This window comes from Plectropomus leopardus, chromosome 2 (assembly GCF_026936395.1).
Source record: "Plectropomus leopardus strain MGB_pleo_1.0 chromosome 2, ASM2693639v1, whole genome shotgun sequence".
NCBI classification, from domain to species: Eukaryota; Metazoa; Chordata; class Actinopteri; order Perciformes; family Serranidae; genus Plectropomus; species Plectropomus leopardus.
In genome coordinates this window covers 19,137,907-19,154,370 of record NC_142177.1, presented here as the reverse complement: position 1 = coordinate 19,154,370, position 16,464 = coordinate 19,137,907, and the positions used below count along the sequence as shown (strand labels likewise).

General features: G+C 41.1%; 2 protein-coding genes across 3 annotated transcripts in view; one reads left to right on the top strand and one right to left on the bottom strand.

The window, feature by feature from the left end:
• tsfm (Ts translation elongation factor, mitochondrial) overlaps positions 1-16,464 on the top strand; it is a 78,010-nt gene that overhangs the window by 50,571 nt on the left and 10,975 nt on the right. The gene's annotated exons all lie outside the window — the stretch shown is intronic.
• LOC121948513 (neurogenic differentiation factor 4-like) lies at positions 7,812-11,988 on the bottom strand. Its single transcript, XM_088087307.1, has 2 exons — positions 11,831-11,988; positions 7,812-10,267 (listed from the first exon to the last, which is right to left on the bottom strand). The coding sequence occupies exon 2, from the start codon at positions 10,259-10,261 to the stop codon at positions 9,263-9,265; it is 999 nt and encodes a 332-aa protein (XP_087943433.1). The 5' UTR covers positions 10,262-10,267; positions 11,831-11,988; the 3' UTR covers positions 7,812-9,262.

The following is a 16,464-nucleotide window of genomic DNA, read 5'->3' as shown; positions in this document are numbered from 1 at the left end:
AGATGATTTTCCCAATGATGATGTTAGCAGATCTGCAGGTTCTGTTGTGTTCGTTCTGTTTTTTCTTAAAATGTTTAAGAAAATATAAGTATGATTGACTAGTATCCAACAGATACACAGTAAACTGGGTAAAGTGGCTAAAACTTATAAAAGATTGATTTAATAAACTTGTCATTCTTAAATTGCAACAACTTCACAAAATAAAGTCAGTATACATTAGGGTTAACCCTAACCCTGTAACATTTTAAGTGTACTTAACAATTAGATATAAAATAAACATAAATTAAGATTGATGCTTATAATAACTTACATTTTTCAAGGCAATTTGTTTCCTTGATTTTTTTGTAAAGTAAAATGTGCTGTTTTTTTTCACAGTGGAAGTAGTTAAATTTCCTTTTTTATTGCTTGTAATAACATGTTACTTGAGGCTTCCAGACGTTAAGCGGGTGATTAAACACCACATTTTACACCATGGTTAATTTAGGAAGCTTTAATGGAGGGCTTTAATCTGGTTACTGTGTGAAATGAAAATGCAGTTATTGTCTCAGTCATAAAATCCCCACCTTTTTTTTAACAGCCTCCTGATGCAGTTGCTTTTTTTTTTTTTTTTACAGTCACATCCCACAGTGAAAAACAACAAACATCAGACAGTAACTTTTTACAGTAGGTTGCCATCTTTAAAACGCTGATGCATTGCAAGTCCAAGACACTGTCAGCCCCTCAGTCACGCGTCACACAGTTCAATTTGTCATCCAACAAAACACCCAAAGTGACGCTCTGGAATTGCTGGGATGATGAAATTAAAATGTGGATGGCTGTGAGATGAACACAGTCACACAAAATTTACAAACATGATACTGCTGGGCTCCTGTGTGCTAGCATGTCGATGCCACGCTGCTGCCAGTTAGTAAGTGTAAATTCAGATTGGATATCATAAATGTGCTTGCAAGTGTCATTTCAGGGATGTAGGAGAGTATTAGGTGGAGGAGCAGGGGGCGAAGCCTGAGGTGAGACTGACGCATGGCGCAATGTCGAGTAAATGTCAGCCTAATTCTGATATGCTAACAGGCCCGTGAGGAATAAGTCGCTCTGCTCTGCTCTCCCTGCAGAAGATGGTGGATAAATTTGAGGTTAAGTGCAGGTTATCAAAGCTATATGAACAGTTTAATGGCATTCAGTACGTGAAGTGCTCTTGTGTAAATTAGATGGGCTGTTTAGAAAAACCAAGTGTTTAATGGTAGCAGTAAAAGCAGTAATGGCACCGTCCTATCAGGCCTGGCAGAGTCCCACTGTGACACTTCTTAGAGAGATGCCCATGTCAACTCATATCCTGGTTTAATTTGAGACAGACGCCTTCACTTTTATTTCATTTGCATAATATGGACACACAAACACCTTCTGGAAACATGCCACGCAAGGGTTAGGTTAAGGGACAGTGGGGAAGGACAGCAAACTGGAGCAGTAAGCACATTTCACCAGGGGGATACAGTTACACACACACACACACACACACACACACACACACACACACACACACACACACACACACACACACACAGATTCTTCCCCCTCAGGGTCGCTCCTCTCTCTCTAAGCTATTCTCTCTCTCTGCAATAAATTTTTTACAAGAACGCGCACCATTACATCCGGCAGAGAAATGCTGGACGCCGCATTCCTCTTTCTCTGATCTATAAATGGCTCATCAATGTTTACGTACGCCTCCATTCCCCTCGACATGTGGAGCTGTTTGGACGACATTAACAACTCATTCAACCGGCTAATTAAACTACTGCTGGCCACAACGATGCAGTTACATTTTTACAGCTCTCTCTTTACATTTTTTTGCCTATGTTTGCATTTGTGTGTGATAATTAATAGTCCATAAGTAACAGGACACCTTTTACATTGAGGCAGGGGATTTCTGTCCTCAGGCAGAGGTCATACAAGGACAACTGTTGGGCAGTTGCTGTAGAAGATCATTGACTAGCTTAACATGATACTTTACTATCTAAAATTATTGACCCTCAAAGAGAATATGAAGGAAAAATGTTTTGTGACAGAATATAGATAAATCAAGAAAAGGCTAGATTTTTTCTGAAGTTTTTAAGGAAATATGTGTGATTATTGTACAAAAGTTTTGTGTGTGTGTGTGTGTGTGTGTGTGTGTGTGTGTACACTGGCCTGTACTGGCAGTTCTTTCCTCTATGAGAAAAATCACTCTTTTCGCATAGGTATAACAAGTATTCAAATTCTTAGTTAAATAAAAATAAGATTTTGTGAATGTCAAAAATACTTATAGGTGAAATTACAGGTAAAAGTCCTATATTTAAAATATTTTAAACAAAATTTAATTAAATTTTCAAAATTAGAATATAACTGAATTAAAATGAGAAGTTAAACTCTGATTCCTGTCAGGGATATAGAACTGTATTATATAGGCTATAAGATTAAAAGATATTATTGGATTATTAGTACTCAAAAATAAAAACATGTTAGCACCATTTATGCTGCAGCATTACTTTATATACAGCTGATTAGTCTGGTTAGTCTTAAACTGATACTTAAGAACATCTTCATGTGTTTTCTGGGTAATTTATTCTGCTAATTAAGTAGTGACTACAGATAAATGCCGAAAATAGTGAAAATATTTCACTCTGAAATTTAGAAGAGTAGAAAAATAAAGTGTAAGCAAGTACAAGTACCTCAAATTTATACCTAAAGGGATAGTTCATTTCAAAATCAAAAATATTTTCCTCTTACCTGTTGTGCTGCTGAACTGTTTTTGTGTGAGCTGCTGAGTGTCGGACATATTGGCCATAGAGATGTCTGCCTTCTCTTGATTATAATGGAACTAGATGGCACTTAGCTTGTGGTGCTAAAAGCGCCAAAAATCACATTAAAAAACTCAACATCAGTGTCTCTTTCCAGAAATCATGATGCTCAAGGTTACTCGAGGTAATCTGCAAACCATGTTGTGAGCAGTTACATGTAGGATCTTTCCATCTTCAAACTACACCAACCACATCACCATGCAGGGGGAAGCCTGCATCTACTGCTAGATCATCAAGCACCTCTGAGCTAGCTAATATTAAATCTCAGCCAAGGAGGCACCATTAATGTTTATATCTCGCTCTCTTACGAGCACGAACCTCCCGTCCAGGAGTAAATGCACGCTTCCTTCTTCGCAGTGATACGGTTGGCAGGTATCTCCAACACTCTGCAAATCACACCAAAACAATCTCTCTTGATAAACAGCACTTCAGGTCAGAGGAAATGTATGCATTTCTGATTTTAAGGTGAGTTATTCCTATGAGTACAGTACATGATTAAACATGATTCCACCAGTGGCACATTTTATTAGAAAATGAATATGAAGATATTTTGTTTGTCTCGGGGACGTTAATTGTCAGTTAATGTCTTTAGTGTTTGTGATGTGACTTTAATAGGTTCATGTGTGGCTCTGCTGCACTATGTATTTTATAAATTTAACACTTTCTTTTATGATGCAACTGAAACAATTTAACGGTTGATTTTGCATAAAGACCCACCTCCAACAGAAACATTTGTCTCATTATTCAGAAAGGTATTATCACACAAAATCAAAGTAAAATTGATCAAACAAGACTATTTAACCCGAATGAGAGTTTTACTTCAAATGGTGCCAGTTGTGTTGTTTTCCGTCAGTGTTTTGGCTCCTTTTCAGCCCACTGTGCCAGCAGTCCTGGAGAACACTGTCTGTTTTTGTTCTCTGCTTTTTTCTACCTCAAGGATAAAAACACCGACCACATCCCTCTTCCCTATTAGCCCTTGCTCTTCAGTGAGCCTTTGAAGATCTAATCAGTCAGATTTCCTTGATTAATCCTTTTTCATGTCCTTTCACGGTAAATAATTACAGAGTTTGATACGATCGCTAGCTGGATGGAGAGGACAGCATGCAGATTTCTGATAGAGCTGAGTCCCCAGGTACCTTCATTAGCCTGATTATTCTGATCCAAACACACTCCATCAACCAGTTTACATGTAAATAGGTTAATTCTATTCCCACTCCTCACTCACTCTGCCGGCACGCTGCCTTTAACAGATGAGATCTCAACATCTTCTGTCTTATGCAGTCTCGACCTTGTGTATCATTGCTGTTAAACGTTTAATTTGCACACTGAAGAGGATTTTGTTTAACAGATGACTGAATTTCAATCACTCATCAGGTGCAGACAGCCACGCTGAGAAGGATCAGGTCTCTTTTTCCACCACGGTCAGGCCCCAGGCAGACTTCAGTTACAGCACTTTGTCTAATGGTGACACCCAGCGGCCAAACGCTCATCTGTCATCCAACCGACGACTTTATGTCAGCAAAAACTCTCACCACTTGGTGGCAGTGTAATTCTTCTCTCCGCATTTATAGAGTCAATACAGATAGATGTATCCCATAATAGCCAAAACACGCCTCACAGACATAAACACAACAGGATACCACCTCTCCTGAACTTCATTTGAGTTGAGATTTTATTTATCGGTGCCTGTGTGAGTCTTTAGCACCATCAGGTGCTTTGTTGTAGACTAAGTGCACAAAAGCTGCATGCTGTTGTGCAGCAGAGATGATGAGCTGCTGCCCCGGCTGCCCCCTCTCCCCTCAGGATTAGTGAGTTAATGCAACCATTCAGACACTGAGCTCCGATCAGCTGCTTAATTCTGTTTTATCCCAAATAACAACCATGCACGCAGGATGTGTGCTGTGTGTTTCACAGACATATACTGCACATGCATAAGCATACCTACTAAATCCAGAGCATGCACCATATATATAATGTATCTGACTTACAGACAGTAATCAGGCAACAGGAAACTACTCTCAGACAAGAACAAAAACCAGATAATGCTTCATAGGTTTGCAATTTCCTTATTATTTTCTTGAGCATTTACCAGAGTTAGACAACTAATAGGTGAAATGTGACTTTTCTTGAAAGGACTGCTCCGTTTAAACCCAAGTAAATATAATTTATTATTGGAATTTTTATTCTCCATACATGTTGAATTGTTTGCATGGTTGTAAACAGATTTCACGTCCGTGTGTGCACAGCTGACCTCTGCACTGACTCTGAATAATACCAGATGACCAAGAAGCCACTTTGAAATTTTTAGGCAGTTATTCAAAAATTATGGACCTGTAATTATTCTTTAAAGGGACAGTTCACCCCAAAATCAAAAATATTTCCCTCTTACCTGTAGTGCCATTTATCTGTCTAGATTGTTTTGGTGTGAGTTGCAAAGTGTTGGAGATATCAGTCTTAGCAATGTCTGCCTTCTCTTGAATATAATGGAACTAGATGGTGTTAACACTAGAAAAAGCATATATAAATAAGTAAATAAATAAATATTTAAGATACTTAACAGCAATGTGTCTTTCCAGAACGCATGACTCGGTTATTGAAGATAATCTTTAGACTTTAGACTACACCTGCAGACTATAATATTACGATGTGGGAAGTGTGTATCTACTCATGGACAAGAGGACTGTGACAGCATTTGATAAAAACACTACAGTAACGGCTAGCTTAGTGGTTGTAGGTGAGCCAGCAGTAAATGGACGCTTCCGTGTGTGCAGTGACAGAGTTGTTTGGATGTGGTTTGTTAGAAGGAAAATAGTTTCTTAATTAACTGCTCACAACAAAGTCTGTGGATTATATTGAGTAACTGGGTCATGATTTCTGGAAAGACACATTGATTGAGTTGAGTTGAGTTTCTCAAATGTATATTTGGCACTTTGAGTTCCACAAGCTGAGTGCCATCTAGTTCCACTATATTCAAGGGAAGGCAGACATCTCTACGGCCGATATCTCCAGCACTGCAGCTCACAGCAAAACAATCTTTACTGATATATAGCACTACAAATAACTTAAAATGTTCCTCACTGAGATTAAATAGCGTTTAGAAATGGTAACTGCACATGAGACAACTTATAGGCTCATTTAGACCATCCAGAGTCACAGTCAGAGGGGTCAAGGGTCAAAAAGGGTGAATTTAGCCTTTTGTTGGTGTTGGGTGAAAAAGCAGCCTTTCAAATGGGAAATCTTTTTTCCCCCTAAAACACCGGTCTATCAACGGTCTATCATCTATCATGTGGATAAATAAGGAATATCCCACATATCCAGCGTCAGACGTCCTGTCTGAGGAGAGTCTGTGCCTTCAAAGAGCGGAGAGATGTTTTTGTTATTCATCCTGTCCCTTCGTTTGTGCCTGGTTTCAATGGTTAGTAGTGCAAATGCACTTCAAACACACACACACACACACACACACACACACACACACACAGAGGCTTATACTAATCCTAGTGAAAACAAAGTGATATATTTCTCCTAGCGCAGGTCAAGCGTGGGATGTTCATCAGCGTGTTTATCAGGATTATGAACGTTTCATCCATAATATAACCTTTAACATCATACTTGCAAAAACTCACTGTTCTAAATGGTGAAGGTTGTGCAGAAATAAAGGGGAAGATGAGTTGCAAAAAGATGATTCAACTGGCGACCATGACTCTCTCAGACCATTCCCACCAGCAAGCCATGACCCACTGTGACCTTGTGACCCCCACTAACTGACCTCTCAGTGGGTGGCCCTCACACTGACCAGCCTGCAGCATGAATCAACAGAGGTAGCTGCTCTTAGATCGAATCTTTGTTATTTTTTGTCATTATCTTCCCCACTTTGACAGTACATTTCCAGGCTGATATTTTTCTACTCAGCCAGTTCTTTTTTTTGTTATAATTTTCTCTTTTGCACCTGTTGTCATTTAATTTTGCACCATTTATTTTCAATCATCAGATTCACTCTTGCTTATCCATAAAAAGGGAAACACTTAAGAAATCCTAATTTAGATATTTCAAATGTTTATTTGCCCCAGTATATGTGAACAGTTTATATATATTAAAAAAAGTCACCTGTATAAATGAACAGACAGATGTAAGTGTTAAATGTCCAGTGTGTAAGATTTAGGGGGATTTAGTGGCATCTATTGGTGAGGACTGTAGATTGCAACAGCTAAAACTTCCCCCTGATAGAATTCCTTCAGTTTTTCATTTTTCAGGAGTTTTTTTTTTTTACTGTGAACCAAATTATCCAAAGAAGTCTCTTCCTCTTCAAAACAAACAGACACAGGTATTTAAACTGTCCGTTTTGGGCTACTGTCGAAAAACAGCAGTGCAACACGGCGATCTCCATAGAGGAGGACCCACTCCCATTGTAGATATTAACGCCTCATTCGAAGGTAACAAAAATAGATCCATTCTCATTTTCAGATTATTAAACATTAAAGAAAACATACTTATTATATTATGTTCTACTTGTGCCAATATATTGTCCTAAATACAAACTGGGCCTTTCAGTTTTGGTCTGAGTGAATGTCAGGACAGGATTATGCCATCCCAGTGTCAGTGAGGAAGAAAGTCTGTGTTGCCGCGCAGCCATGTTAATCATAAATCTTTATCTTACAATCCTGCCTCGCACATCCGCCCTTTCATTAAAAGACAGCCAGAGGATTAGTGAAGCTAAACCACCGTGATCTGCAGAGAAAAATGAGAAACAAAGTCCAGAGCAAACAGGATCGCTCGTTCAGCTGATGGTGATGCTGAACTAATCGTGTCATATGAGACAAAAAGAAAAAGCATATCTCTCTTTCTGTCTTTCTTTCTTATCCGTCCAAAATATAAACACAAAATACATGGAGTGAATGATTTTTAAAAAATATTTTAATGACATCAAATTTTCCAAAAGAAAACAGAAATGAAAAAGAAATATCACATGGTATCCAATACGTGTTTTTTTTTTTTTTTGCAAATTAGATATTTATTTTAACAATATTAACCTGAGAATGTCATTTTCACTTCTTCACCGTGATCTATGTTGAATTAAAACATCGTCCTTCTGCAGACAACAGCTTCTGAAGATCAGCTACATCGTGCTAGAAAATCTACCTCTGAATATGTTTCGAGTGCAAATTACTGTAACAAACAACAAAGAAAAGGACACAAAAGTAATACAGGAGATGAACTATCGGTCTAAAGTAGCAAACAAAGAAAAGCCTTGACCATAAATATGTACAAAAGGAAAACCAGACGCACACCTGCACATCAGAACAAAGTCCATATACATTGTATTAAATAAGAGAATAAATAAAAATTACTTTTAATTTATGTAGAATATTTGATGTTACCAAAGCTAAATTAGAAGTGCTTGTATCACAGTAACAGGACATCAGGTCAAAATGGCCAAAGCAACATTTCCTGTGAGGACCCTCGACGCAGAGCTTTGATCAGGCCCAAAAACATCAGACATGGTCTTGCAAACTTGACCTGATTCAAACCAAGGGGAATTTTGAGAAATTACAGCTCAGCCAGAACCTGGTGGGTCAGGTGGAGCCCAACTGGGTTCAGGCAGAGAATCAAAGCTCTACCTTGAGGTCCTCAAATTTTTTGGTTTTTTTAGAAGACGTCTCAGTTGAAATCAAGTATTTTCTAGTTTTAACAGCAGTGCTAGTCTAGATGCACCACACATTTTATTCTACAGCTCCTCTACTATCAGACAGTTTACTGAGAGAGACTGATCTTTCAGCAGGGTTCCCACAGTCATGAAAAAAAAAAAGGAAAAGTCATAGAATTTCACAATCTTACTTTCCAAAGCTGGGAAAGTCCTGGAACCAGCAAAATCCTTGAAGTTTTGGAAAAGTCATGGAATTTTGTTGTGTGTAATGAAATGAATTGTGACAGTAATCTTTCATGAACAACCTTCCATGTAATGTACCCGTAACCGTAAAACCGTAAATTTATTTTCTGTAGCTGTCGATGTAACATAGCTCTTAAGATGCGCCAATCTGTGACGTGTTCACAATCACAAACGTTTCTTTTCTCCCCATGTTGCGTCTCCCTCCATCTATGCTGGCTAGTTGGTATTATGTTTAGATCTGATATGTCTGAATAACAGAAAAATAATGTGACGGGGTGATTTGACATGTAGGGTCATCAATCCCAAAGTTTCAACACCTGTGCTATGCCTTGCTACAACTTTTAAATTTTACAATCTTTTTGAGATGGAACGTTTGTGTCATACATTATAAATAGTATTGGAAAGTTGATGATGAGTTCTTGAAAAGTCATGGAAAAGTTTTGAAATTTAGTCCATGAAAATGTGTGAGAATCCTTCAGTCAGTGTTCATGAAGACGATCAGTCAGGGTGTTGATGGCTGAAGTAGAATCGACACTCCTGAAGTGTCTTAGTCTCTGTAGACGGAGGTGATCTGTCGGGGGGGCATGTGTGGTGGATGGTAGGAGTCATACGGCCCCTCTAAATGTATGTCATAGCCGGTCTGAGTCTGATACAGGCCCTGGTCCACAGGGGAGGGGGAGTAGTGGTGTGGTGGTGCGTAGTGGGGTGAAGGCTCCTGTTTGGGCACCAGGTTACTGCTGATGCTCAGAGGAGGTGTTGGGGGGCCGTCGTACGGAGGGGTCCCCACACCCCCGGCGTTATACTCATTTGGTGAGTGATTCTCATACACGCCTCCTTTCATGGCCCTCAGATGAAGCAGGTGAGCAGAGTCAAAAGTGCCATACGGCGGGCTGGGCAGGCCTGGGGAGGAGTAGCTCACCACGCCACTGAGAGAGGCAGGCGCTGCCCGGACTCTGTGTCTGTCCTCAGGCCTCATCCCGGTGCTGGACGCTGGTCCCAGCTGCAAGCAGCCAGCCACAAGGTTGGTGGTGGGTTGTGAGAGACCTTTACACAACGTCTCCATGAAGGCTCGGCTCTCTGTGGACAGACCCCCCTCCAGAGCCTCGGACAGAGCACAGATGTAGTTGCGTGCCAGCCGTAATGTCTCGATTTTGGAAAGTTTCTGTGTTTTGGAGTGACATGGCATGATGGTCCGCAGGTTCTCCAGTGCATCGTTTAGACCGTGCATGCGTGAGCGCTCCCTGGCATTTGCCTTTACGCGCCGTGCGCGGAAGCGCTCCTGTCGGGCCTTGGTCATCCGCTTTTTCTTGGGTCCGCGTCGTTTGGACTCATTTTCATCCTCCTGTCCCCCCTCCTCATCCTCCTCTTCCTCCTCAGCATCTTCGCTCCCCATCTCCCTGTCCTGCTGGGTCGCTCCTCCTGTCCTGTAGCGGTGTGATGAGCCTGATGCATCTCCGTCGGGTGAGCTCATGTCTCCATCCATCCACTGCAGAGGGCTGACCACCTCCTCCCCCTCACCTTGTCTCACATATGGCTTAATCATCATGGTACTCTAGAAACAAGAAAACATCTTCGTCAGACACATGTGATGTGCAAATAAAAACTTTTGTTCAATCATTAGAACACTTACTGTATAACCACAGTGATAGAATGGCAGGGGTCAAAAGTAACTGTTACTTTACTGCAAGTAATGCAGAGCACAGCTTAGTACAGCACTCAAGTACAACTTTAAGGTATTTGTTCTTTGCTTAAGGATTTCTATTTTATGCAACTCAGATACAACCAAAAACAATACACTAAAATATGGCATTCATACTTTTACTTACAGGATCACACTACTTTTCCCACCTGACACCTTCTGTTTAGACTGTTGATGTTTATGACTAATGAAACAAAGATTGTATGTCAAACTAGCACAATGTAATGTTTACACAAAACATCATGAAAACTTCTGTACGAAAAGTAATCAGGTGTAATATGTGTAATCACTTTGATGAAATATTTTTAAAAAGTTACATTCAAACTTATTACATTATTAACAGGGTATGTAGTAATTTGTACCTACGTTTCAAATTTTATTTCCGACTTTAAGAGTGGATTTGCTTAAATGTGAGTACTTTGAGGGCAATACGAAATAGATTCTGTATTTGCCCTCACTTTGTGATGTAGTCAATACTTTGGCCTTCATGTAAGCAATTAAACTTCACAGGAAATCTAGTTGACCAGTTAACGGCATAAAAAATGGCTGAAAATCTTCTTTTTGGTGTCTGATTACATTCCTCTGAGGAGGTTATTGGGTGCTTCAGTGGGGACTCATTTCTAAAATCCTGGCTACGGCCCTGTAAAGGATGTAACATGGAGCTAGTGAGTTAAAGTTTTCATTCACACAATAAAAAAACAAATTATATATAGACACACATATAAACAGTTTAGTCAGTGGTAATTCAAAGCAGTCCTCAAACTTTTTCAGCACCGGACAGTTCCCTCTCGCGCGCTCCTCAGCCACAGGTGTTGCTCCTGACTGACCGAAACAATAATGCGATAACCTGAACGATAGTGATGGCTATTTTATTTTTTGATACATGCATTATCTTTTTTTTATTCCTGTCCTGCCCCTCTCTCCTCTTCTCTCGGGGTAATCCCGGTCAACTTGTGAACTGGTAATGCCCTCGGCGAGATAAAGTCACTGACAGGACTTCAATCTGGGGCATCGCGGGATTTTCTCCGTGGATGAAGCGACGACCATGGGATTAAATGAAAGATCGACGTCCCCAGATCAGTGACAGACGACTCAGATTGAATTGAAATCAGACAAACGCAGAAATATTAATGCCTCGCCACAAAATTGCGTGCTTGAGCTGTTATTTGCTAAATGTTGGCTGAAGCATAAAAAATACGCCTTTGCTCAATTTGTTTCATTAGATTTATTGATAGCCGGTTGACTTTATAGAACTCCAGAACCTTTATACTTTATAAAGACTTTATAGAACCAGAATTCAAGTTTGTCTATATATATATATATCTGATGCGATTGAAAACACACATAAAAATGAATCCTAAACTCCTTCAGGCGACATCAGTTAGGCTACCTCAATAATTTCTGAAAACTTCTTACCCGTGCTGATGTGTCCCGGGACCTCAGAAAGTTTGGCAGATGATATTTTTCTTTCACAGATTTGTCTCCCTGTCTCAGTCCACTGTCAGATCGTGAAGTGCAGGGCTGTCCCACAGTGTCTCAGTGCGGGTCACTCTGCGGGGGCTCAGTGTTTTAACCTCCACGTTAAAGCTCCTCCTCCCATTCCCATCCAATTCCCGTTGACGCGCTCGAGCTCGCGCGTGGCCGGCCCGTGGCTCGAGCCCCTGGAGCTCCACTCGTCGCCTCTCGTGTGTGTGCGCGCGCGCGTGTGTGTGCGTGCGTGTGTGTGTGTGTGTAGGGTCAGGGAGATGTGCATAAACTCAGTGAGGCTCTGCAGACTAACAGGAGAGGCCCGGGCCTTTGTTGCTCTGTGAGGGCGGCCGCCAAATCCGCAGCACGTTAGCATTGAGCGGAGGAGAGACGCGCTCAGTCGGCTGAGCCTAACTGTATGTGACAGCTTGAAGTTGGGTGTGAGCAGGTGTTTGCTCCATCCCCTCTTCCAGCCATCCATCCCTCTGCACAACGGAGACAGGCTGTTGAACAAGTTCATTTCACCCAAGAGGCAGCTCTGAGCAGACGAGCCAAGTTTGGTCACATGAGGTGTGCACATACAGCATCAGCAGTATCTAATAGCCTCTAATCTTTGCAGTAGGCTATGTAGGTCTATACCTCCTACAGTTAAAATCACCATAACCCATGTTGAATGTTCTACTCATGTCCTTTAATCCCGAAGAAAAAATAAAAATACCACAATAAAAAAATAACTACAAGTAGAGGTTCTGCATTCAGAGTTACTAGAGTAAAAGTACCATAAGCAAAATGTACTTTAAATATCAAAATTAAAAGTACTTATTGTGCTAATACCCACATTACATTAGTATGGATTGTTATTAATGATCATAGATGTTATTAGGCAGCATTTCAAAATTGGTCGAGGTGGAGCAATTTTTTTTTAGAGATTTATGGTTGTATCATATTTTATAGACTTATCTTAAGTATGTAACACCTGAGTCTTGAGAAAAGAAGGCCCTGCATACCGCCCTTGCTCATAATACTCAAATACTTTACTCTTCAGGTCCAGAGGGAGCAAAATGTAGGTCAATAAATTGTGATGCAAAGCAAGAGCTGTATGCAGGACCTTCTTTACTCAAGACTTAAGTTTTACTTTCCAACGCATCTGCATCTGAAATAGTTGAATGTGGGAATATCTCCTTTGAAAAAAGTACCTAAAACCTGACACTGCAAAGTTTAGCCGTCAACATAAGTAAAGGTGCTAACTGGAACCACAAATGGTTCTTTGGTGTAAAGCCAAAAAACAAACATGAATTTGCAATAGTTATAATCACATATGCACATGCATCCACGTTAGCCCTTTTTGCCATTTGGGATGAACAGTTAGTTAGCGCTCCTTTGGCTCATGACAAATCTTTCTACGAAATCAGGGGCAGGTCTATGAATCCATTCGGAAGCCATGTGCCTGTTTTTAGCCAATTGGCAGGAGCACAAGCACACACCTTCACTCACACTCCTGAATTCAATGTCAAATTTCAGCCGCCCAGGACAATGGGTGGGGAAATGTTTTTGGACTGACCGACCAAACATCAGAATGAGCTATAGAGCTAATGGTCACAGTTAATAAAATTTAGGTTCCACAAAGGATCTTTTAGAATATGTTTCTTTTTAAGCTACAGCTGCCAAATATAGTATCACAAAAAGCACAGAATGTATCTCTCTGATTTAATGAAGTAGATGTATAAAGTGGCATTAAATGCACATACTCTAAAGAGTACTCCACCAGAACTCCTGTCATATTTTTAGACTACAGTGCTTTCAAAAAGCGATGCAGCAGAACCAGTTAACGTCTTTTTCATTTCACACATCCTTCTTCCTTGTCAAAACCTGGTGCCTACATCAACATTTTTTTTATTTTCAAACTTTTGTCTTCAGCCCCAACTGATGCTAACTCAAGTGACATCATTCAAGGCAATTTATTAGACTTCACACAGCCTATCCAGCAGCCACAAAGGGCTTTATACACCTTTTTCCACAAATGCAGTAATACATCTAAAGACTACGAGGACTAAAAAAACAGAGTGAAGTTCCCCTCTAAGTACAAGTAAACCAAAATGGTACTTAAGTTTAGTACTCGGGTAAAAGTCCATAACCTTGTAACCTACCTCAAGCCTCTCCATTAGAGCATGTGGTGCTCTGTTTCTACTATTCAAACTATATGTTTCTCATTCCTCGTTCATTCCCAGGCCGACCACCTTCCCCACTCTCCTCCCAGTGGGTCTCTGCCTTTCCTATTCCACACCTGCAGCCTGAAATGGGAATAGCAGAGCCGGGCTTCTTGCATCCCCAGAGTGGGACCAGCAGGGGAATATGATATCCGAGGCCTTATGTCCCCATTGCATCCACTCATAGTGCTGTTTGTGATAATAAAATAAATTAGAATTTGTATTTTAGTTAGTTAAAGGGGTATGAGATGCATCCCAACTTGCTAAAAATGGCATCTGTCATGACAAAAGTGCTTCTCTTCTTTCATCATTTTTCTTTTTAGCTTGACCCACTTATTATATATCAGTTAAGTAGTGCTCAAGTGTAATACTGTATGTGTGCCATAATGTCCCCGGGTCCCTCAGTGCTGACCGCATATGATGAAGTCCTGCTGCAGATGGCCTTCTCTTTAACAGATCTCTTATTTTAACAGTCCGTGACTCAGATGCTCATGTATTCTCCACTGGCCTCTCAGTTCACTCAGCATGTTCACATTGCTCAGAGGACACTACCTCACCTTTTCTAGGTATGTTCACGAGACGGGAATTGAGTTTATTATAACAAAAATATGAAGGACGGATAAAACTTCACTCCATTACACACACAAACATGACCTTCGCATGAATCCCCAGTGTGTCTGTTTGTGACAGTGGGGGAAAGTGTCCATCTGTCATACTGGAAGTCCTGTGAGAGATGCCAACCCCACAGCACGAAGAGTGTGCGTGCATGTTAGTGTGTGTGTTTGTATAACTCATGTCTAGCGCGGTGGATTGATTGCATCTGTAGCAATCAAAAAACCCGTTTCTTCCTTCAACATCAGCAGCCTTGGATACACTTTTACCACAGCAACACTATAACAAGGTCCACCAACTGGATCAAGATCGTATCTCTCACTCTGCATACGTCTGTATCCACTTCAAATGACAATACGGTCATCAAATTGTTCGGAAAGCACACAAAACCTCCAGAGAATGAACGTTGCTCTGTATTTCATGGTCTCCCATCAACTTTAGAAATGGCCGGCATCTAAGCCAAAACTTGAACCTCCCTCCAGCCCAGCGTCGACCCTGGGGAGACAGGGGTGATGTTGACCATGTGTCCTCCTACTAACCATCTCATTGATGGACCCCACTGCTGGGTAAAAGAGCCACCCCCCTCTGCCTGAACCCCTAAACCCCCTTAACCCTTCCCTAAACCCTCTGTTGGCCCCCTGTTGTGCGTGCTCATTGGCTGACCGCCTTCAGGCGTCCCTTTTCCACGGGTCCATTGTCTGGCACCATAAGCAGCTTTGTTTCTGCATGTGCAGCTGGGCTAGCCCGCGCAGCCATTAGCCACAACACGCTAAAGGGAGAGCGGGATAATATAATTACAAAACAAAAGTCAGGTGGCTCACGAGATCTGCCAGGAGGAGCCCATTTGGGGGAGATGCGAGGACACGCTGGCGGGTGGCCAGCTATAATTCGATTATGAAGTTGTGTGAGTGACAAAAGAAACAATTGAATCTTTTTTTTTCTTTTATTTGCCCCACTGTGGTTTAATTTGATTCCACCGGGGCTTTAAAAAGAAGGCAGTGTGAAAAGAGAGAAGATTTACTCTTCTAATTTCTAGAGTCACCAGCTCAGAAAATGTAATATGCTCTGACAAAACAGCGAGAGAAATTCTTCCCTGCGCTAACTTTATTGACTTTATTGTTGCTGCAACACTTTGACTGCATGTGAGGCCCAAATCAGATGAATCGCCAAAGGCTGCAGTTTTCCTGCGAGCTGACTGGTCTTGTGCTCTTGTTTTGCATGAATGCACACAGACTGGTGGACAATAGGATCAGTGGCAGATCTATCTCCTGTAGTACTTTCTTCAAACAGGGCTGCAAGTGTGTCCCCCTGTTCTGTCGGCAGACCAGAATTTATCCTGTTAGTCACCCTAGATGAGTGAAAGAGTAAAATCAACCCCCATCCCAGCTGGACACACTCACACACACACACACACACACACACACACACACACACACACACACACACACACACACACACAAGGATGCACCCATTCACACAGGCACACACACTTAACCCCACACTGGGGAGCTGCACACACAGCTTTATGGACAGCTGATAAGAACAGGTTTAGCTGGTGGCTACTGTTTGAAGCAGGTCAAGCAGAACAGGATCTGTTAATGTCTTTTTGTTTCTATAGTTCATACTGCAAAAGACTGCATTTTGCTTTTTTTGTTTTGCTGTTTTATAAGACAATAAGCAATTGTCTCAGATGCACACATGCTCTCACTGCTGAAGGGTTGGTGTCAGTATTGTGCCCGCTCAGGGTGTGTAAACGCCCATTTT

Bases quoted from the DNA above. Each gene is read 5' to 3' on its own strand.
- LOC121948513 (XM_088087307.1), bottom strand. From the start codon at position 10,261: ATGATGATTAAGCCATATGTGAGACAAGGTGAGGGGGAGGAGGTGGTC.